Source organism: Epinephelus lanceolatus, chromosome 19, assembly GCF_041903045.1.
Source record: "Epinephelus lanceolatus isolate andai-2023 chromosome 19, ASM4190304v1, whole genome shotgun sequence".
Classification (NCBI taxonomy): Eukaryota; Metazoa; Chordata; class Actinopteri; order Perciformes; family Serranidae; genus Epinephelus; species Epinephelus lanceolatus.
In genome coordinates, this window is record NC_135752.1 from 33,619,708 (window position 1) to 33,643,107 (window position 23,400).

At 40.6% G+C, this 23,400-nt stretch overlaps 1 protein-coding gene across 1 annotated transcript in view; it reads right to left on the bottom strand.

Moving 5' to 3' along the window:
• Nucleotides 1–23,400, bottom strand: part of cntfr (ciliary neurotrophic factor receptor) — a 357,541-nt gene that overhangs the window by 32,759 nt on the left and 301,382 nt on the right. The window contains exon 7 of the mRNA XM_033647215.2: nt 12,270–12,433. Within this exon, the coding sequence (XP_033503106.1) occupies nt 12,270–12,433 (164 nt within the window). The remainder of the gene's footprint in view (nt 1–12,269; nt 12,434–23,400) is intronic.

The window sequence follows — 23,400 nt, forward strand, 5'->3', positions numbered from 1 at the left end:
AGCCAACAGACTGCACAGCCAGATCTACAGTATATATGTCTGTGTGTATATAAAGCAAAGAATACAATTCAACTTTAATGCATTTTGACAGCGGAGTAAAATGATGATGACTTTCACATGTGACAGGACTGAATCCATCCTGTGCGTGTGCGTGTCTGTGTGTGTGTTGGGAAGATTTGATAAACGATCTGTCCGTGGCAGTGTCCTTTAGATGGGATGTTTTCCCCCAAACAAGGTCTAAACATTTATCATGTGCACCCATAGATACAAATGGATGACTTGGGAGATGGATGGTTAGATAGCTGGCTTAATGCATGGATGGAAGGATGGATGGATGGATGAATGAGTGGGCGGTGGTAAAACTGGGGATTGCTGAGAGGGGGAAAAGTGGTAGCTAGTAGTAGAAAGGGATTGGAAGGTGAAAAGGTGAGAGAAAAAAGATGAAAAGGAGGGAATAAGAGCCACTGTAACTAAAGTACGCAGCCACACACATTCACAATCATACATATAGTGTATCTGTGTGAATATACTTACAATTACACACACACACACACAGCTCCCGGCTCACTATTGATTCATTTAAGTGCTCACAGGATGAGAGTGACTTTTGGCAAACATACAAAGACCATTATTACATGGATGAGCAGATGGAGAGAGAAAGAAAGTAAAGAGAGGAGCGACAGTAAGGTGAGGCAATATTGACGAAGACATGAGAAGAGAGGAGAATTAAGGGGAAAAAAAAGATAGGGGCAATGCTAGAGGGAGAAAAAGCGGCAGAGAAAGTGAGGGGCAGGGAGAATGAGGGAGATGGATGGGAGAGGGAGGGATGCAGCATGTCAGACAGAAGGACGAGGGAGGAAAAAAAATGCGTGATAAATAAATAAATGAAAGGCAAAGCTGTGTTGATCAAGCGGACACAGATTTAAGGGAGATTTTACCTCCCCTCTGCTGCGGCAGCTTCATTTGTTGTATCCCTCTGATTCATATCTTTTCTTTTAACTTTATTTTTGTCTTTATTTTTAAATAACTAACAACGCATTTAGCAAAATGAATAAAGAAAGCACAGTTACAGGAGGAACAAAACAAAATCACTAATAAAAAGTGGCTAAATCCAAACATTTATATTCTATCAAAACCCTTGTACCCCCAAGTCCATACAGTTCAATCCACATATACTTCTAAACTCATATTATTCCCTATTATTCCATTTCTATTGGCTGTCAGAGTTTCTACTGTCACAATCCTTTGTATTTAGCAGAGGTGAATTATAGTTCTAATCTTATGTTTGTCCCCCATTTTCTATGTACAGTAGTTTTCCCACAATGTGCGTCCCACTCTATGATTTCCTTTCCATTTATCAACACTTGGCCTTAGTTTCTGGAGCCAGTTTTTTTGTTAAGAGTTAAGCAGTTATCCTTAGTATTCTAATAAGGTATTTATCTTTAAATCCAACTATCCCCTTTAGCATTTTCCCAACAGAATGAACTCTTGACTCATTTTAAGGTCAGTTTTAAAAACATTTTAAATTTCTATACCAGGGGCGATTGCTCTGACAACAAGGGAGGCTGAACTTCCCCAAAATTTTCATAGAAGAAATGGTCAAATATGCACTATTGAATTTACATTAAACTAAGGATTTACATTGCATTAAACGTTCGCTAGGATGTGTTTAACATCATGACTATGATGTTCAAATGTCTGTTTATCACCAGTTTTCAAACGTGACCTCCCTCTCATACATTCTCGTGTCAGCACGGTGGATGCGGAGCCTCCAAGCATTCCTATGAGACAGCGCTGAGCAGGTTTTTTTCATGCAGCAAAGTGAGACGGTCATTGGATAAATGCGACAAAATCGTCACTTCCAGGGAGGCTCAGCTTCCCTGGGACCTAATGGAGCGGTAAGCGGGAGAGGACGCTCGGTGTATGCATGATGATTGGAGGAGTTGTCTAAGAAAGGCTGAACCCCTTTGTGATTGACAGCGCTTTGGAAATACACACCACCGTCTTCGCATTTCGAGCTTAGTCCCATGCAGATATTTGCGAGTGGAGTCTTCTGACAGAGTGCCGTCCAGAGTTCCTTATTTCCATAAGAGCTCATTTTCACCATTCTGAAAATCTTTGAGGTGTGTTTTGCTGTGGTTCTTTGTCATGAGTGTGGTTGAAAAACAGCTTCAATTAAATGTTACTTTTCTGAGTTACTGCCTCGCTACAATATGACAGATTTCATGACATAAACTTAAAGTGAGCTTCCCCTGTTTGAAAGACCAGCAGCCGCCACTGGTACACACAGTGTGGGTGTGACAATGCATTGACAGCCTGTGGGTGGACAATGCAGATGTACAACGTAGGTCAAGTCAAGTCAAGTCAAAATTTATTTATATAGCGCATTTAAAAACAACCTCAGTTGACCAAAGTGCTGTACAGTTCATCCAAAGAGTGAATGAATAGCAAAAACCACAAAAATTATCAATAAGATCAACAATAGGTTTAGACAATAAAACATCAACACTAGAGTACAGGTTAAATACAAATAAAAGCTGTAAAAGACATATCTGTCTCAACTAGAGGTGAAAGCAAGCGAAAAGAGGTAGGTTTTTAAAAGAGATTTAAAGTGTTCCAAAGTTCGGGCTGCCCTTATATGGAATGGTAAAGTATTCCATAAATTTGGCGCCACAACGGAAAAGGCTCTGTCACCTTTGTTTTTAAGTTTAGTTCTGGGACAGGCCAGCAGCAGCTGGTTGCCTGATCTCAGTGCTCTGGCTGTCGTGTGAAGCTGAACAAGCTCAGATAGATAGGTTGGAGCTAAGCCATTCAGGCTTTTAAAAACAAATAATAAGATTTTAAATTGAACTCTAAACTGGACAGGGAGCCAGTGCAAGGAGGCCAGTATTGGGGTGATATGATCACGTCTTTTCTTTCCTGTCAGCAGTCTGGCTGCTGCATTCTGGACAGCCTGCAGGCATTTCAGTGACTGCTGGTCCAATCCAGCATAAAGAGAATTACAATAATCCAGACAACAGGTAATGAAAGCGTGAACTGCCCTCTCAAAATCAAGTGGAGGGAGGTAGGGCTTTGCCTTACTAAGTAGCCTTAATTGAAAGAAGCTTGATTTGACTACTGAACTAATCTGTTTTTTAAATTTAAAGGCACAGTCAAAAATTACTCTAGGTTCCTTGCAGCAGGATGACAGTAGGAAGCCAATGGGCCAGTGGCACTGTCATAGCCATCTAAAAGGTCAGACTGGCCAAATAAAATAATTTCAGTATTGGATTTGTTTAGGTTCAAGAAATTTGAAGCCATCCATGTGTGAACATCATTGAGACAGTTCAGCAGAGCTTGAATGGAGGCAGAACTGTTTGTTTGAAGAGGAAGGTAGATCTGTAAGTCATCTGCAAAGCAATGAAATGTTATATTGTACTTTCTAAATATAGCACCCAGGGGCAGCATATAAATGGAGAAGAGAATGGGGCCCAAGATGGAACCTTGAGGCACCCCACAATTGAGTGAGGATGCAGCAGATCTATACTGGCCCATGTGACCAGAGAAACTCCTTTCTGATAAATAGGATTCAAACCATTTGAGCGCTGTACCTTTAATACCTACACACAGGTCAAGACGTGATAAAAGAATCTTATGATCTACTGTGTCGAAAGCTGCAGTCAAGTCTAAGAGCACCAGAACAGCAGTGTTACCAGAATCAACAATTAAAAGCAGATCATTAAAGACTCTTAAAAGTGCTGTTTCTGTGCTATGGCGTAGGTCTGTGTATGCACCGTGAAAAAAACCGCGGGCCAAATCTCGTTCCTGATAGTATGACGGGTGGTCCACTGACAATAAAAATAAATTGATTCACACTGAGAGGTCGGGCCTAAGCCCCAAATGTCCTCAAATCCTAGAAACACCTTGCACAGCATATACGGCAAGCAGCAGCAATGACGCACTGTCCAACAATGGCACACTGTGAGGACGGAACACCTGCCGCAGCAAGCGAACACGCCATCTCCAGTCATTTTGACTTTACTCTGGCTTCACTACTAGTTGATTGGCTCTTGAACAAGGTGACGAGGTTTACGTTTTGAAACCAGCCACCTGCGATTTGACCAGTGGAGCTCTGTCTTAAATGAATGCTACTATCTCAAAAAATGAGACAATAAGGTTGCAGGCTGCCTTATGATTAAGAAAAATTGCACTAATTGTACAATATTCTTGAAGCAAGATAACAGACATCAGAAACATTGAAATCCACTCCCTGCACAGACAGACCGTTTCACTTTTAAGTCTTTCTGACAGACTTTAATCACTCAGCAACGAGATGATGAGATGGAGACTTTCAGCAGTTTCCTGTTTGTGCATGTGTTGAATGTCTGTGAACGTAATATGGATAACCTGTGACTGTGTGTGTTCTTTGTCTCCACAAATACACTCATGCATCTGCGTGTAAGAGCGCTTGGATAGCATTTTGCATGTATATTAATCTCCATAATTAGAAGAACGTGTACTGTATGTGTGTGAGTGTGATAAGAGTGTATATGTCCATTTCTGTATGCATATGGGTGTCTCCATGTATGAGACCGTCTGCATGGAGACCTGTGAGTTTTCAGTTGAGTTCAGCAACATCCCCAAAGGGCAATTACAGTGCAGCAGATGCAGTTTCATACCACGGAGAGAATATTGAGCAATCTGAATTTGTTCTTATCACAGTTACTGGAGCATTGCTTTAATTGCAGTGAGAGTTGGAGTTCACGTCTCAGTGAAGGGAGCGTGAGGCTGGAATAGAAACAACACAAGGCCATGGGAAAGACAACAATTCACTCAGCGTTTACAGGCATACAGATGTACTGTTTTGATAGATTTAGATATTGTTGATAATTAAGTCTCAATTAGAGATTCAACCACAATCATAATGTGATGTTGTTGTTACTGAATTCAATGAGACAGGCCCTCCAGGCTATGTTTTAGACTCTTGGAAGCTGCAGCCTAAAGGAAGTAGCTCATCAGCTTTATGGGGTGGATAATCAGGGTATTCAAAAACTAAATTAGCCTGTTTGATTATTCACTTAAAGGGATAGTTCAGATCTTTTGAGATGGAGTTGTATAGGTTACTTAGATGTTAGTCAGCACATTACATGTTGTAGATGTTAGTCAGCACGCCCCCAGTTTGGAGAAGCAGACTGAAAGCTAGGCAATGCGCTGCTGTGGACGGGGGCAGCAGCAAATCGTGCTTTAGCTACCTGATAAAAGTCATACAAAAGTGTACGCTATATTTTCATGGCTTTACCTTGCTGTCAGACAGGGAACTGAAGCCATTATATTGCCCTTTTTGAGGCTCCATTTACAAAAACAGTAATTTACCATCGCTGAACACAGGAGTTTCTGGTCTACCGCTGCTCAATCAGATAGTTACAGTAGTTTGTGCTATTGTTTTATTTTGGCATATCAAAGGGTTAGTTTGGATTCATCAAAGTCACACAATAACACAAACTATCTGACTGAAGCAGCGGTAAACCAGCAACCCCGTGTTCAGCAAGCTAGAATGACTGTTTCTTAATGGAGCCTGGTGACTTTGACGAGGGCATGGATGAGTAAGTGAAGGCGTTAATGGCTTCCTCATTGACAGGCCGTCTACGTCAAGGTAAAGCCATGAAAATATTCCTATTAATTTTAATTAATTAATTATTTAATTATGATTTTTTTTCCAGGAGGGACTTTTTTTAGGTGGATAAAATCACAAAACACATTCGTCACATATCGACGTCTGGTCATGGACTTTCCACGTCCAGTTACGATGTGAAAGGTACCCTGGGTGCGTTGGTTGTTGATGTTCCGGGACACCCGTGTCAAGTTATGCCTGTTACATGCATTGTCTTCTTTCAAAATACACTTCTGTTTACAGAGGAAATTTGCCGCACATACAGTCTCTTTCAAAATAAACGCAGTATGTCGGCGCAACAATGCGAATTGACATTTTGTTTCCTCCATAAAAAAAGCAACAAAAGCATGTGGTTAGGTTTAGGAAAAAAGAACAAGGTTTGGCTTTATATTCTCGGTAACGGCCACCCCTATTTGGACTTTCGCCGCCTGAACTTTCGTTCTTGTCCTGCCGCATTTTCCCCTGATGCTGCTGAGAACCGTTAAACTATTACAGTGACCAGCTGCGTATCATGTATATGTTTAAGGGTGGCTTCTTTCGTCAGTGTCTGATGCTGCAAGTCACTGCCCAAGTGTCGGATTTCGCCGACTTCAGAGTGAGACTGGGTTGCTAAAATATGTTTTGCTGCTGCCCCATCCACATCAGTACATTGCTTGGCTCCCGTCTCCTGTCTGCTTCTCCAAACTAGGGGTGCGCCAACCGGTAACTGCCCATTGGTCCGACAGCCCATTGGTCCCCAATCCCATTGTTCTGACCATATTAAACCCATTGTTCCGAAGTCCGTTCGGAACAAATCATGATGCCCTGTGGTTAAGGTCTGGTTAGGTTTAGGGACAAAAACCACTTGGTTAGGGTCAGGAAAAGATCATGGTGTGGGTTAAAATGAAAAAGAAAGTGACAAACACATAAGCCATGAGCCTGCTTCGCCTCAAGCCTTTCCCAGCTGACCCAGAGCCGGTCGCGGCACACCATCAAGGCAGAAATACGCCCGCCGGGAGCCGTTCAGCACTGCGGACAGTCGGACTAATGGGATGTCGGACCAATGACATGGACCCGCGCCAACCATCATCTACTGTAAGTAATACAATGACTATGGATGAATACATCATACAAACCCACCTCAAAAGATCCAAACTATCCCTTCAAGTGCAAAACAGGGGCTATAGCATGTAGCATTACGTCATTTCTTTGCTCCAACTGAAGCCTATGGGACACACTGGACCAAAGACAGAAGAGGTCAAGGTATGGTGTGACTGTGGCATATCATTACAACTCGAGTGATGATGCATGTCAGGATGCCAGTGTCATACACTTCCTGTTTGTGTTGCCCTTCATGTCCTGAAACTGAGTCTATGTTGTGCTTTTCTAATGGTCATATTTTGGCTAAGTCTTGAGTCCACCTCTCTCTATTCTCTGTTCCAACTATGATTTTATGCCTTAACATCTTCCAGAAGTTTCTGCCTCTCTCCTTTCTTCCCTTGAACCATTCATCTATCTTCCTTTAACCCGAAACACCTTGTAACTGATAGCTTATAAAACTTCACTTTCAAAGTAGCCTTTAGTGCTCCCTGTTTCTCCTTCGCCTCTAACGCTTTCATCCATTTATCTGTCTATTTTAATCTGACATTGCTTTGTACATTTAATCACGCTCCTCTCCATATGAGAATTTCTTTTTTTCTTGCCATACCTCTGATCCATTCAATCTTCTTTCAATTTTTATAATCAAATAATGTAGTCTCGAGCTTATGTGCTTTATTTAACATTACATCTTGTTAAAACGCAATAAGCACCTTTTTCTTTTCTCAGTCAGTCATCCAGGGATATGTATGAGTCTACAATTCAAACACCTTTGTCACTCCATAATTTAAGTCCAAATGCTATCTATTAATGTCTATCTCACTTAAAGGCTTTACACTGCCTCTTTCTCTTTACTGTGTCTAACGGAGTCTGCTATCCATTCACGTCCTCCTCCGTCGCTGATGCACTCCATTCATCTCTACTTCAAAACTTTTCCTCATTTTCCTCCTTCTGTCTGAATCTCCATCACTCTAAGTATCTGGGCCAGTCGTCCCTTCATTCCTCAGGAGGATGGATGGTTTCCTCTAAAGATCAATCTGATCACACCGCCGCTTTCATTTCTGACTCAAAACACATTTCTAAATGTTACATGTGAAAGCCATTCTCACCCAGCCCTGCTGTCTAACCACATTAAAGGTGGATTCCTAAGCAATACTAACCACTTCAATTAGTATTCAACCTCCGAGGCTATAATTAATGAAGTTTATATGGGGCCAACAAACAGTGTATCTTATTTTGGCAACCTCACTTAATGATTTATGTCACGGCTTGATAGCTCTAAACCCAAATGTTTTCTACAACAATGTGCTACTGAAGTCATTAACCATGCAGTGTGCAGTATATTCAGCCATGATCGGCTCTAATGGCGCTATTACTGGGTTTGTTTACAGGTTTTTAACAGTAGCAGACTGGTAAACATGCTAGTTTTAGGACATTTTATGGCCATAAAGAGGGAACAAATTTAGTGTTTGTTAATGAGACCAACTGCCAGTTTAACAGTTTGACATTGCATTAATGTCAGCCAATTATCTATTAACAAGACTGCACGCTTTCTGCGGGATCGAGAACACGGCCAACACTGTTAACCAGCACTTAATAAAAGGGGCAGAAGTGCAACCATACGATGTTCACAAGTCCAGTGTTGGTTTAGAATTCCCCCATCTGAAAACCACACTTAGTGCTACAAAAATTAAAACCATGACCATAGAGACATTCATCAAAGAGCAGTCGAAAACCCTGCGGTTTCTCAGCTGTCATCAACTGTATTTATGTAATTTCCAAATTATGTGTTCTTACCCAACCCAAATATTGACTTAAGGTTTCCCACCTTTCACGTTACGCACCAGTGCACGTATTGATTGATTAGTGGTGAGGGCGAGAAGGGGAGCTAAGAGTGTGTGTCAGGTTTAATCATCAATCTATACCACAAAGATCTGAGACGCTCTAACTTTCTTCAGTCCGACTGCTCTGCGTGAGTGTGTGTGTGTGTGTGTGTGTGTGTGAGAGAGACAGAGGGAGAGATTGAATGTGCACATGTGCAGATAATAAGTCGGTCTTCACATGTGTGATTGTGTGACTAAAGGTTTGTGCATAGATGTTACACATGAAGCTATGTGAATGTAGTGTGCTGTATGTGTGTGACAAATAACTCAATTTAGTTCTACTCTGTCATAAAAGACCCTTTTAGAGCCAGAGTCACAATGACACCAGTTTGTTAGCTGGAGGCAAAACACGACTGGCCACCACAGGGCTGTAGGTTACATAGGAGTCTTAAAATGTCATCTTGTTGAGTTACTGGGAGTCAGAATAGAAGGAGTCATGGCTCAAAACTTTAATTTTATCACATACCAGCCGCCACTGCCTGTCTACAAAAACAAAACGAATGGTTAAATGTGATAAGACGAAAGGACTGGACGGAGACCATCATCAAAAATGCTCACATGTGCAGCACACAATTCATATCAGGTTAGGGAACAAGTATTTCCTGTTGTAAGGATGAATAATGTTATGTGTATTAAGAGTTATCATGTCCACCTCATCAGAAACTGGGGAGGGATTAAGAGGAATATTGGATTTCTCCGTAACTCTAAATTTTTAGTGCATTAGCTAGGAAACTGTTTAAAGGGGAACTAATGGTTTTTTCAACCTGGGCCCTATTTTCTGATCTACTTTTGTCTAAATGAGTGATAGGATGTTCAATATTTGACATTTCTTCAGTACGAAGCTAGGGCTGACCTGCCTGCAGCCCATGAGTGCACGCTATATTAAATAATAGGGCACTCAGACAGCGTCAAACAACGTCAAAATACATCCACTAAAAGTGCATTTTTTTCCACACAGATAGGCTCGGATTGTTGGTGTAATTATCTGACAACATAATGGAAAGGAGAAATGAACGTCTGTGTTTCGGACATGTTCCTCTGCCTGTTGCTGCTCCCTCTCTCTCCTCGTCCGCTCTTCAGTTTCAATGAGCTCTGCGTCCGTGTACGTCCGTGTACTCCGTGTTCAAATAAATACGGGTGCTCATCAAATTCAAATGGCTCATCCAGATCCAGTTGGTCAAAATCAGGTAGAAATTCAGCCATGACTACTCCAAACAGAATAACTCCTCGTGTTTGTAAGGTCACTCCAGCGGTAACTTCCTGCAACAACTCAAATCTCTCTGAGTGAGTGTTTTGACTTAAACGTGTCCAAATTTTTAACCTGATTTAACTGGATCTGGATGAGCCATTTTGAATTTGATGACCGCCCGTATTTATTTGAACACACAGGTTGATGCAGAGCTCACTGAAACTGAAGAGCGGACAAGAGAGAGAGGGAGCAGCAACAGGCAGAGGAACATGTCTGAATCCAGCTAAAGGTAAACATAGACGTTCATTTCCCCTTTCCATTATGTTGTCGGATAATTATACTAACAGTCCGAGCCTATCTGTGTGAAATAAATGCACTTTTAGTGGACGTATTTTGACATTGTTTGACGCGACCTGAGTGCCCTATTATTTAATATAGGGCACGCTCACGAGCTGCAGGCAGGTCAGCCCTAGCTTCGTACTGGAGAAATGTCACATATTGAACATCCTATCACTCATTTAGACAAAAGTAGATCGGAAAATAGGGCCCAGGGTGAAAAAAACATTAGTTCCCCTTTAAGTGTCGTCTTCCTTTATAAGATTGGCATAGTAATCAACCACAAAGCCGGCCATTCTAACTCTGGCAATCCTGTCAAATGATCCATGTATGTATCCATCCATGTAAAAGTACATGATATGATAAGCATCAATTTTCATACCATGATATATGGTTACTGTAACCCCAGACACAGATTAAGGTAATTATGGTTACAACACTGAATCCTTTTATAATAAGAGGTAGCAGGCTTTACAGAAGCTCACAGACAACAATTAGAAAGACAGAGGGTCTTGAATGTGTGAACACCTCTCAATTTTGCTGCGTGACAGCGAACAATATTGAAATTACTTTAATTTGTAGCCTATTCTTGTACAAAATGTATAAATTTAAGGTCTTTAAATGTCTATTTTCAAAAAAACTTTCCCATCAAATTCACGACTTTCATGTATTTTGAGGACCCACTGCAACCAAAAAAAACCCCAAAAATTGTGATCAATAATACATTTGAGAAGCAGGAACCAGCTTATTCTTTTATGTAATAATTTTAATTACTCTAATGAATATTCTGTTGATCAGTATGACACAGTAAGCACCTAATCTCTGTGAACGGCCTTAAGGCAGCCTGATTACAGGGAGAAACAAAATCAAGGATGTCTTGAGGGTTTACTCATCTCAGGTGCACATCTTTAGTTCAACTTTGTTTGAATAAGGTGAAAAACAATGCCAAGCGGTGCCAAATAATCACACTGAGGTGACTGGATATACTGCTATTCTACTATATCGTATTAGAACAAATGATACAAAAACACATGAAGATACCGCCACGTAAACTTCACCACAATCAATTCATATCAAGTGAAGTGCTGTTACAGTAAACGGGAAGATGTGAGGGATATAACAAACGATGGAAATATTGACATAGTGAGGTAATGACAGAGACAGAGATACTTGTTGAAGGATACGTATAGATGGAAAGACTGAGAGAAAGACTGAAAAATGTGTATTGCTCTATGATTCATATGTGTGTGCGTTTCCATGTGAGGGTCTGTAACCCAAGTTCTTGGAACAACACCTTTGCAAACCATTGACGGGCACGATAATAACGCTGCAATGTTAGACCTTGGTTGAGGGGAGCTTTCATCCCAGGAATCCTATAGTGGACACCATATGCTTTTACTATACGAAGCCCTGAGGGAACTAAACCCACAAGAAACAGTCAGATACAGTAACATACACCAAAGAAGCTGAGCGATTATGTCTGTCTGACCAGGGATCAAACTCAAACGGCTACAGGTTGGACCATTTCACTTCTAACTGCTCTCAGAGGCATCTTCCTGGACAAGTAGTTTTATTCTTTTTCTGCAAAAAGAATCCCTACACTGCGATAGTTGACTAAGAAAATGCACAATGAGCTAAGATTGTTTGGTAAAATTGTCATTGTTAAGAGACAATGTATCCTACTTCCAGAAAATTTGTCATTTCCTTTCGAGAAATATTTCTGCAATGAGGTGAAACTCAATCTGCAAAATGGAAGAATGCCAGGCTTTGTCTTCAGAACTCCACTTCCAGAGAAGAAATAAGACGTGCTCACCAGAGGTTTTCAAATAGCAAATAATGAATCATAATCTAACAGGTGTTTTTCACAATGTTGACTTACAGCTGTTGGTAATGGAGCTGTATCTGGACAAACACTCTTGACCATTTATAACTCCCTTTATTCTTGGCTTATGGCATAGTCATTACATGTGTCAGCCAGATTCTTTTCAGGACAAGCAACTCATGAGTGAGAGGTTCCTTTTGTGTGATTAATGTCCATGTGTTCAGTTTTCATTGGAGTTCAATGTGTTGAATCATGACCTTAGAAAAACAAATGCAGAACTGTAGGGGTGCGTGAACTCTCAGTGCTACTCACGTGCTGCCACTGCTCTCGGATGAGTGGACGGTATCGAAGGAAGTATTTCAAAGGGAAGTTGTCGATGTCAGGCCAGGTGGCGGGGCTGTGCCAGGATACCTCCAGCCTCCGGGCGTTGAAACGGATCTGGGTTGCTGTCACTCGCTCCGGGGGGTCTGGTTTAACTGTAAGGGAGGGAAAACAGTCAGTTAAAAGGGCTCCCCACCAATCCACCAAGTTTTTCGTAAAGCAGTATTTACCAATCTGTAACTCCTGTCTTGTGCTGTATGACTTTTGCTTCAATATTAATGCTGTTAGCAGTTGATTGTTACATTTATGATTCTCACACAGTGGTGGCTGCATCTGACCCAGTCGCCAGAAAAAATGTTGGCATTATACATTTCTGCAAACCACGCCAACTTGGTCTCACTCCAAAGTCGTCGAAAACCGGCAGTGACTTACTGTGTCAGACACTGATGGAAAAAAGCTGTCCTTTAACATCAGCATGATACGCGGCTGGTCACTGTTATAGGTAAACAGTGCCTGGTGGCGTCAGGGGGTAACGTAGCGGGAGAAGAGAGAGCGGTGTTTGCGTCCCATAAGATTCTAAAGCCAAACCCTGTTCTTTTTTCCAAAACCCAAAGATGTGCCTTTATTGTTGAGTGAAAAAAGTCAGTTCACAGTGTGGTACCAATACAGTGCATTTATTTTGAAAGAGACTGTATGTGAATGGTAAATTACCACTTTTTCCTTCCCGATACCGATTCCGATCCCTGAACCTTAGGTGTCTGCTGATACCAAGTACCGATCTGATACCAGCGCGTAAATTAAAAATGGATGGGATATGAATTGTTGTATGTCTCAACTCCTAAAAATAAATACATAATAGTAGAATGAATGCCATAAAACTTTTTTTTTATTATTATTATTATCCAGTGTTGACACAGATCAAGACACAGGTTAAAGTGCAGCCACACAATTTGGTAAAAAAGACATTTTAAAGGCTACAGTAGAATGCTTTTTAAACTCCGCTCTGTTTCCATTTCATTTGCCTGTAGTGTGCATATGCGTAATGACATGAGGCATTATGTGGTATCGGATTGGTCATAGCCTGTACTCGCCAATACCGCATTTTAGGCAGTATCAGAGGCATTTCTGATACTGGTATCGGTATTGGTACAACTTTACCCAGAACATCAACAATCAACACACCCAGGGTACCTTGCCCATTGTATCTGGACGTGGAAAGTCCATGACCAAACATCAATATGTGCAGCACATTCTCACTCCAACCTCGTCACATATCAATGTTTGGTCATGGACCTTCTACGTTCAGATACGACATGAAAGGTACCCTGGGTGTGTTGGTTGTTGACGTTCTGGGACGCCATTTCAAGTTCTGCCTGTTACATGCATTGTCTTCTTTCAAAAAACACCTCTGTTTTCACAGGAAGTTTACCATTTACATACAGTTTCTTTCAAAATAAATGCACTAACTTGGTACAACACTGCAAGTTGACTTTTTTTTTTTTTTCCTAACAACTAATGCACATGGTTGGGTTTAGGCAGCAAAAGCATGTGGTTAGATGTAGGAAAAAAGAACAGAGTTTGGCTTTACATTCAAACCCAGCCTAGTTAAGGCGCCATCCACCATCACCTCCATCTCCCACTGACAAGGTCAGTTTGAATACATGTAATCTGAACTATGTCTCTTCAGATATGATTCATATAAAAATATATGAATGTAACATATCACTGGTTTACAGAAATGTACAACACCAACATTTTCCTCTAGCGACTGAGCTGAGCTGAGTTTTTTCCCATGCAGATCTTTTCTGTCTGGTCTCAATGTGAAGCCAATTTGTCACTGTACAGTTCTGGAAATGGAGAAACATATGTTTTCGTCCATCTCTCGGGTCAAGCAGTGGACAACGCAGCTGGGTTCAAAGTTTAACCAATATGAGCTCTTGCCACACCCCCGCTCAACTCGGTGCACCGTGGACATCCGCCCAGAGCCGTCACAATAAACCATATTCACATTAAACCAGGAGGAGTTTTTCCTGTTATAATGAGAATACGCCTTTAGGCTTGAGAATTCAAATATTTGAGAGAATCAGGAGGGAAGAGGAGTCAAAGAAAAGGAAGGGAATGTCAAATAAAAGATGCACTTGAGTTTTTGAGGCTTGACTCACAGTAAGAACTAAAAGTCAGGATTTCACTGATTACGGCCACTCTTATATTAATCTGTCTTTTTAAAGTTGCAAGAGTAATCCTCTAAGGTCTAGGAAGTCAGACAGATAATAAGGGGTCTCTACTTCCAACTCTGAGAAAAAGTCTTCTTCTTCTATTGACTATGGGCCACTATTATTATAATTATAATAATTATTGTAGTATTTTATCAAGGCCACCATGCGCTCTAATGTAAAATAAAGAGTCAGAGGGAGGATGAGGATGACATTTGTTAATGTATAAGTGAAAGAAAGCAGCAGCTGAGAATGTTTGAGGGAACTGTTGCTAGACAGAAGCTGAGAAGCACGAGTCCTTGATGAAAAGGCAGGTATAAATGTTGTGTTTCTGAATACCTGTCAACTGAGAAAGACGCACAGACAGAGAGATTGAGAGAATTCAATTCAAGGCTTTTCAGAGGATACTGAATGACCCAGTCTTTGTTAGATCACTCCCACTAGGGAACACACTGGGCCGCCACTTCAGCTATGAAACCTTTTCTCAGCCAGACACACATATGACATAACAATAGGGAATGTCTGATAGCACACCAAAAGATAAAGCAGCAGAGGATGGCATCAATGTGGCTGAAAAGCATAACAACATACATGTGGAAAGACATGTAAACTGACAGCACACGGGCAAAGGAAGGCATCTCTCTCAGTGCGACCTTCATAGAATGAATGATTGAAAATATGAAAGAGCGATGGAGATGATAAGAGACAGATAAAAGCAGACAGACAGCTTTCTCCCTCGAGAAAGAGATGTTAATCTCATTGTGACCTTCTTCAAGTAAATGTGTAAAAAGATGAAGAAAGGAACGTGAGGAAGAAAAGAAAACGACATGCAGTGCAGAGTGAAACCAAAGTGAAGTCAGCAGAGACTGGAGAGCAGAAATTCATCCTCTTTGTCCACATCCGCTTTGTCCAACAGCACATAACAGAAGGAGGCATGTGCAAGGACAGAACAAAACAAAGAGAAAAATCTGTATGGGTGGGGTGACCCAAAGGCTTTTAAAGTATTCATCTGACTTGAAACATAGAGTATAAGCTTTGTGTTCCATGAGTAATGAACACATCGTTCTTTTGATGACCTGTGGGGAGAGCCTGGCAAAGCACTACTATTAATTAAAAGACGGAAAGGACTTCAATGAAAAGTTGAAAACCCATCGAGACAATGAGAGTCTGGAACTTCACTGAAAAGAATCTGAAACATGCACAACTGGTGAGGAACAGATTATGGGCTTGGACATTCAAAGTGTCCAAGTTCAATAAATTAAATAATATCAGTGCAAATAGGCTCCAATGGAGGCCAAAGACAGCACAAAAGGTTGGAAAAAAAAAGGTTTGCAGTATTATCCGAGTGTTTTGTATCCGTTCATGATCTTGTGGAAATCAAAACACAACCATTTTTCACTAATCAAAGCATTTCCTGCCAAATAATTTGTTGTGCTTTGTTTAGCAAGCCTAGGAGGGTTGGTACTACATACAATTTATATTTTTGTGGGGTGAACCATTTCTTTAAAGTAATATTGCAGGTAGATGAGCTGTCTTTGTTAATTTTGTTCTGAAAGTTCACAATTGCCAACTAAAAATACACCTCCCCTTGTTCATGGAAACTTTTTGTGCCATCTAGTGGTCGTAAGAGCACAATACACCAATCCATGTAGAAACAAGATGGCAGCCATCTCTGCCATGTCTAGTGATGGGATTTTTCGTTCACTTTGAAGAGTTGGTTCAAAGATGAAGTTCGTTTGTTAGTTTTTTTTTGTTTGTTTTTTTTTCTTGCTATGTGTGTTTGGGGGGTGTTAGTGGGTTCAACGACGAATCGCATCACGTAATCTGGATATTGTAACGTGGACTCCGCAGATATAAAGTTTGGTGTAGCCATAGCAACGCCCTTTATAAACAACAAGCCTCTCAATACAAGCAAGTGCTAGCGGATAATGGGTTAGTGGGTTAAATTAGGAACTGGCTCGTTTACTCTAAAGAGCCGGTTCAAAGACTTGGCTCATTCGCGAACGTCATCACTAGACAAGTCAGTCTGCAGCCGATCCAGACACAAAAGTTGACAAGGTCCAAAACCTGATCACATTTTATGGTTGAAACTTGTTTATTTATGATTAATAATGTTTGCAGTTTGATATGGCAACAAATTTGACCAATTCTGACAACAGTAACAGAGACACTGTTAATTAGGAAGTACTAATTTGAAGACATTGGAATTTTACTATCGTCTTGTTTGAAGACATTGGGACTTGTTATCATTAACAGTATTTATTTATTTTTTTTCATACTTATTGGGTCCCAGTGATCCCAAAAAGCTAGGAGAAATTAAAAATGCATACCAAACAAAAGTTCGTGTCTCAGGGGGATATTAAAACATCCGTTTCTGAACTCTCACACAACTTGTGGAGTATGATCCAGGTGTTATTATCCAGCTGTATGCTCAGCACGTCCCAAACAGAAACAGAAAGCCCTTTCCAATGGGGAACTGAACCGAAAGGGAAACGTATCAATACTCTCTTAAAAGCCAGACTCCACTGACAATCAGTAATTTTACCTCGCTGAACACAGAAGGTGCTGGTCCACCACTAAGATGATGGCTTTGAAGAAACCATTAATAAGTTTCACTTTTAGTTAAGTAGGCAGTCTGTTTGGGAACTACTGGGCAAATGACTGGATAAATGAGACTTACATTATAATGCACAAGTTGTTTGTGTGTTTGTAAACAGATGTTTATGTATAGTTTTGTTAAATGTGGACCCAGACGACCTCAATTCAATACGAATTTTCTCAGTTTGTTGGATTCTTTATTTACCACAGAGAGTGGTGTAACAAAGCTGCAATGGGCCCCAGTGCACTCCATCATGCATGTATCTTGACACAAATAGAGACTTGACATTGGACGACATGAACATACATATTACCCAGCAATCGTCACTGCATATCTAACAAAAATATCAAAGAAAATTAATCATTTAATTGAATAGTTTTTATATTTTATTTATAGATTTTATAACTTGCATAGATAAAGGCATGTAATTTTTACTGACTATTTAAAACCAATAAAATAATAAAGTAAACCATGACGTAGATGGGTTTGCCTTTCTGAGGACATATATACCAAATGGCACCATTTTTAAATAATTTTAAAAATATCTTTAATGGCAGATTGAATCACTTGCAAAGCTCCACTTTATCTCTGGGCCCCTCCAACCTACGGGCCCCAGTGCAACCCCACTGCCTACACTGTCGATATTTACGACCCTGCCATGGAGACATGCAAGAAATTTTTTTTGTTGTCACAAATTCATTGTAACATGGGGTGAGGAACTGATGTACAAACGGTCATTTGGGGGATGAAATATTCCCTTAATACAGGAAAAACACCATGTCGCACAAATATGGCCAGACTTCATATGGCCAGTCTATGGTGCAGGACACTGTGGTAACACAGGATTAGTACAGAAAAAAAGAAAAAGGATGAAAGGAGTTAAAAAAAAAAAAGATGTGTGATCATCAGGGTACAATTTCATGGAATCCCATTGTTGTGCCTGTCCATGCTTGGCCTGAAAACATCTGTCATGCCTCCCTTGGCTCTGTTCATTCAAATTTACGTCCACATTACTGTTGCTCTTTCTTCCTTTCAGTCTCATGTTGCACCAGTCACTGAAGCCCCTTCTTTCTCTTAGCTGGTGATGCAAGTGAACAGGTATACTATAACATAAAAGTCTAATCTTTCAAACAGCTACTTGCGAGACCATTATATTCACTGTCTGCTGAAAATGGAACAAGAAAGTGGGAGGGAGAGTGGCTAATCTTTCTTTCTAACAAGAAAAAGTGTTGCTTAAAGGCTGTCCCGGTGGCTAAGACTGTGCAGCAATCAAGCGGCAAAATAGAGGAGATCTGCAAAAGCTAAATCTGCATGTAGCTGTACCAGCGTATGCCTGAGTGCATTCTTTGAACATGATTGTGGTGTTTCTAAAACCATTACTATGCATCATCTAGTCCTTTCACTTAATGCATCCAGGTGCTACTGCATGATAAAAAAAGACATCTAAAACTCTGTAGCTCCTCACTGCTGTTCTCACACCACACCATATCTCCTTTCAAATAAATGGGCTTTTCCAAAAGGAACAAAAAAAAAAGTGAAATCTATGAATGGTTTTACAGCAGAACAGGTGCTGGATGACAGCGTCTAACAGTGCACTTGAGCAAATGGGAAAAATAGGGAGAAGTACTTCGATCTGCTGTGAAATCTTTCAGAAATAACTTAAAGACAGGAAAATGGAAGAAAAGGGGTAAAAACAGCCTCCTCTTTTTATGTGATTATTGTCAGAGTGCAGCACAACTGCTCCTCCAAACACAACACTTGTACCTTTTTAAGATGATGCTGTTAGAGAGGGATTAACAGCTTGTTAGTGTAGTGGTTGAAGACAAAACCAAGGCCACAGCTGTGGAGTCAACACTGGGGGAACCCCGAGCACAAAGCTGCCAGATATGCAATAAATATAAGCCACTACTGTCTACATAAATTACACATGCAGTGTCACATGAATGATTTAGTCAGACTTCACGTGGACTATCTGACAAATATAATGTAATAAAGACATTAAGGTAAATACATCCGTGAGCTTTGTTCTCCTGGGGTACAGCAACACCACTTGGACAAACCGCATGCAGAATGGCAGTACACTAGACATTTCAAACCAAACTGAAACGATAAAAATGAATGTTCTCTTCGGTAACTGTACCTATTCCAGTCACTCCTTATTGCAGTACCCCCTTAAGACTTTATTGAATGGAATAGGATGATCTCAAGATTTGTTTGACCTCAGATTGAATATAGAATTCTACAGTTGAGGACTATCACACAGCCGCCCAACTAAGACCGCTGGTGTGCTGGTGCAATCTGGACTACTCAGCCAAACAGAAAGACTTGGAATTAATGCAATTCAATCTACCTGCACAGTCCATACAAGGTAATTACCAACACCAGGATTCTTATCTGGATAAACCGAACCGATGGACCGAGGTAGTTCTTAAGGTATGGCTTAAGACCTGCAAAAGATTTTATCTCAGAACCATGTGAAGATATGGAAATGGTCGGCTTTTGATCCAGAGTTTATACCTTCCGGTCTAGATATGCAGTTTAGGCACTGGGCATGCAGCCAAACACAGCCAAGTGGCTAACTTCCAGTTTAGCGGTCAGCTAGCTTGAATGGGGATAAAATGATTTAGGAGCTCTTCTAGACCTTTCAAATGTTGTCAGACCGAATGAATCAAATCCTGATAGTGACACAAGTCATTTTATGAGGTTTGTGATGCTCAAAAAAATTCATCCACTGATTTACAGATGTCTCTTTCCCAATGTAAGTTTATGGGAAAAAAGTATTTTTGGGCCACAGGGCATCATGTGATGGAGCTTAGAAATAACATTACCTTTGTTTGGCCACTACAAAAATTGGATTCAAAGCCTGGTAATACTAGAGCCGGTAGTAACAATACATTCCCACTCCGATCACAACTCATAACATGACATGTGGTTTCCACACATGACGTGCAAGGTACCCTGGGTGTGTTGGTTGTTGATGTTCTTGGACACCGTGTAAAGTTTTGCCTGTTACATGCATTGTCGTCTTTCAAGGTACACTTTCGTTTTCACAGGAGATTTTTTCTTTAGATACAATGTTTTTCAAATAAATGCACGCAATACAATGCCACAAATTGGTGTTTTTTGGGGGGGTTTGGCTTTAGAATCTTACGGGACACAAACACTGCTCTCTTGGGTGAAAGTCGTGGTTTGTTGGACCCATCCATCACCGCTCCCGGTCGCCCCGGTCGGACTTTTCCTGCCTTATCTTTCGTTCTCGTCCTGCCGCGTTTCCCCCCTGACCCACCGGGTGCTGTTGAACTACAACGGCAACCTGCTGCGTATCATGCCGACATTAAAAGACGCCTTTATTCGTTGGTTTCTGATGCCGCAAGTCACTGCCCAAGTGCCAGATTTCAAGGACTTCGGAGTGAGACCGGGTGCGTAGTAAAAATACTGTAATTTTGTGAAGCTTACTTATGAATATCATTAGATATTAGATGTATTGTTGGTGTGGGGTGCAGTTTTAGCATATTTGAATATTGGGGGGATGTGTCCACACCAATATTCATTATAATTACTGCCTTGCATCAAACTAAAGTCTCAGATTAAAGCCTAATTGTTGGAAGCAGACTGCATTTTAATCATCGAGGAGGTAACTTCAACTAAGTGTGTAAGAAAAGTGTGCACAAGCATCTTGTGGGCATACAGTAAATGGGATTGGATATAAATGTGGCTTACAACTTAGAACGGCGTGAGAAAGACTTTTAACAATGCAGGAACAAGGAGGAGATGAGTGGAGGAGTGAAAGGAGGGGAAGGAGAAGGCAAACAATATGAGACACTTAGAAAAGTTTGGAAAAAAAAAAAGAACAAAGAAAGAGGGAGGGCAAGACCACATCCACACTAACTGTGATAAATTTGAAAACATATTTGGACTTTCAACATATTCAATAATAAAAACCAGATCTTTTCAAAGGCGCCCTTTGCAAAATGCTGGTCTTGTTATTCAAGTGTGATGGAAGTCTTTGTGATCAGTGGCAACAGCTGTGTGACTATTAATCATTGCGTAATGGGTAACGAGTAATTTAGAACACATTTAAACACAGTTTTCTTTGGCATATGGCCTTAAACACATTGTCCAGCCTGGTCTCACTCCGAAGTCGTTGAAATCCGGTGCTTGGGCAATGACTTGTGGTGTCAAAACACTGACGAAAAAGTTGTCCTTTAACATTTGCATGATATGCGGCTGGTTGCCGTTATAGTTTAATGGTGCTCGACGGCGTCAGGGGGAAACACGGTGGGACACGAAAGGAAGTTAAGGTGACGAAAGTACGAGAAGGGAAAGTGGTAGTGGGGTTGGATGGTCCAACACACACCAACTTTCACCTGGGAGACCTATGTTCGGGTCCTGTAAGATTATAAAGGCAACCCTGTTCTTCTTAGTGCGTTTTTTTTTTGTATGTAAACAGTAAATTTCCTGTGAAAACTGTAACAGACAGAGCTTGACACGGCGTCCCAGAACGTCAACAACCTTTCATGTTGTATCTGGACTTGGAAAGCTTATGACCAAACGTCAATATGTGACGAGGTCTGAGTGAGAATGTATTGTATTGTCTAATGGCATGCTGGGAAACTCCACCCATTTAGCCCCAACACACCACAGTATGTTAAGTGCACAATAATAGTGTTGGCTGTTGGCATTAATCTTGTCAGTTAAAACTGGCTTTATACATTTTAGTCAAATTAACTCAAAAGTTGTTGACTTAACATAAAAAAACATGTCAAGCTCACAAGGGAGGAATCTTTTGTGTCAAGTGAACATAAAGTTTTTAGGTCATTTTGACAATCTGAGAAGTTTGTGTAGACTTACTATTAAATTTTTGTATCATGGGTGGATTGGGGTTTTACAGTGTTGTCTGTTAGACCTACCATACACTAGACAACTCTGAAAAGACTATGAAAAGATTTTTAAAAGAAGAAAGTCTGACACCCTGTCACATCTAAAGACTGTGAGTTTTGAGTCACGGACTTTAATAATTTGCAAAGACTTGCAGAGTCATTATTTACAAGATTCCTTTTGAGGTTATTTTCCATCCTGCTCCTGGTGGAAAATATAACGTCAAACTCCCTCGAAGAAATATGACACGTTAACAATTCCTTACATGTTCGCAAAGAAGCATAACTCTAAAAAGACAAGATAGAAGGTGTCATATGTCGGCAGTGTTCTTATCAATTTGGCATCAATATAATCCATAAAGAAACTGCTTTGCATGCAAACTCACACAGATAAGTGTTGGTTGGAGGATTAGATACACGTTAAATTTATTCTTTTTCAACCCACATCTCCACAAGACTCTTCTCCTTCTCCACAGTACAAGAGAACTGAGACTTGTTCATGTTCTTGTGCTTCCCCAAAGGGAGACTAACCGTTGTTCTGACAGCCTAAAATTCCAAAGCCTTGTCAGTTCAAAAATGTCCCATTGGACCCAAGGCCCATTTCTCAGACAGTCCGTTATCGCCCCAGAAAACGCCCTTTGCTCCAAAGTCTCATTTCTCTAAGAAAAAATACATAGTCTCTTAAGTTAGCTGACCCAATCACCAGAAAAAAATGTTGGTATTGCATGTTTTTGTAAACCACAGGTATGTTACATTTGTCAACAATGCTGTTGTGAATGTGTGGTTAGGTTTAGGCATAAAAAGCACTTGGTTATGGTTGGGAAAAAGTTCATGTTTTGGCTTAAATACAATAATCACTGGGAAAGTAGGGATGGGTCAGTAAATACACCCAGGATCGGTGGCTCAAATGCCACTAGGGAACTGAAACTACAGGGAGTGTGCAATTTGGAGGAACTGGGACCAGTTACACAAAACACCTTGAGTTTTTTCCTTAAGTATGACACTTAAGGCTTAATTTCTCCTTAGCTAATGGACTTACACAGTTGCACGTCATCCCTTAAAAGGTTTCCTTAGTTAAAGACAAATATTTACTGTGTTGAAAGAGATTTTACAGCAGTTAAAGACAGTTTTTTTGCTCGCTTTGCCTGTTTTCATCTCACAAAGTTGGTTATCATGAGACAGTGAGAAATGGCAGAAGGAAAGAATACAAGAAAACATATTGGTCAAAGGAGGAAAAGATTAAACTTTTGGAGGAATATAATCATAGAAATTAAATACTACAAAGTAAATTTGATCCCCAAATACCAGAAAACAATCAAAGGAAGAAATCACAATGAAAATTGATTCAGTCACATCTATAGTGTAAAATCAAAAGTGGATCCATTAGGTTCTCTTGGTCGCAGAACACTCTTCTCTTGCTGTGTTGGTTAGTT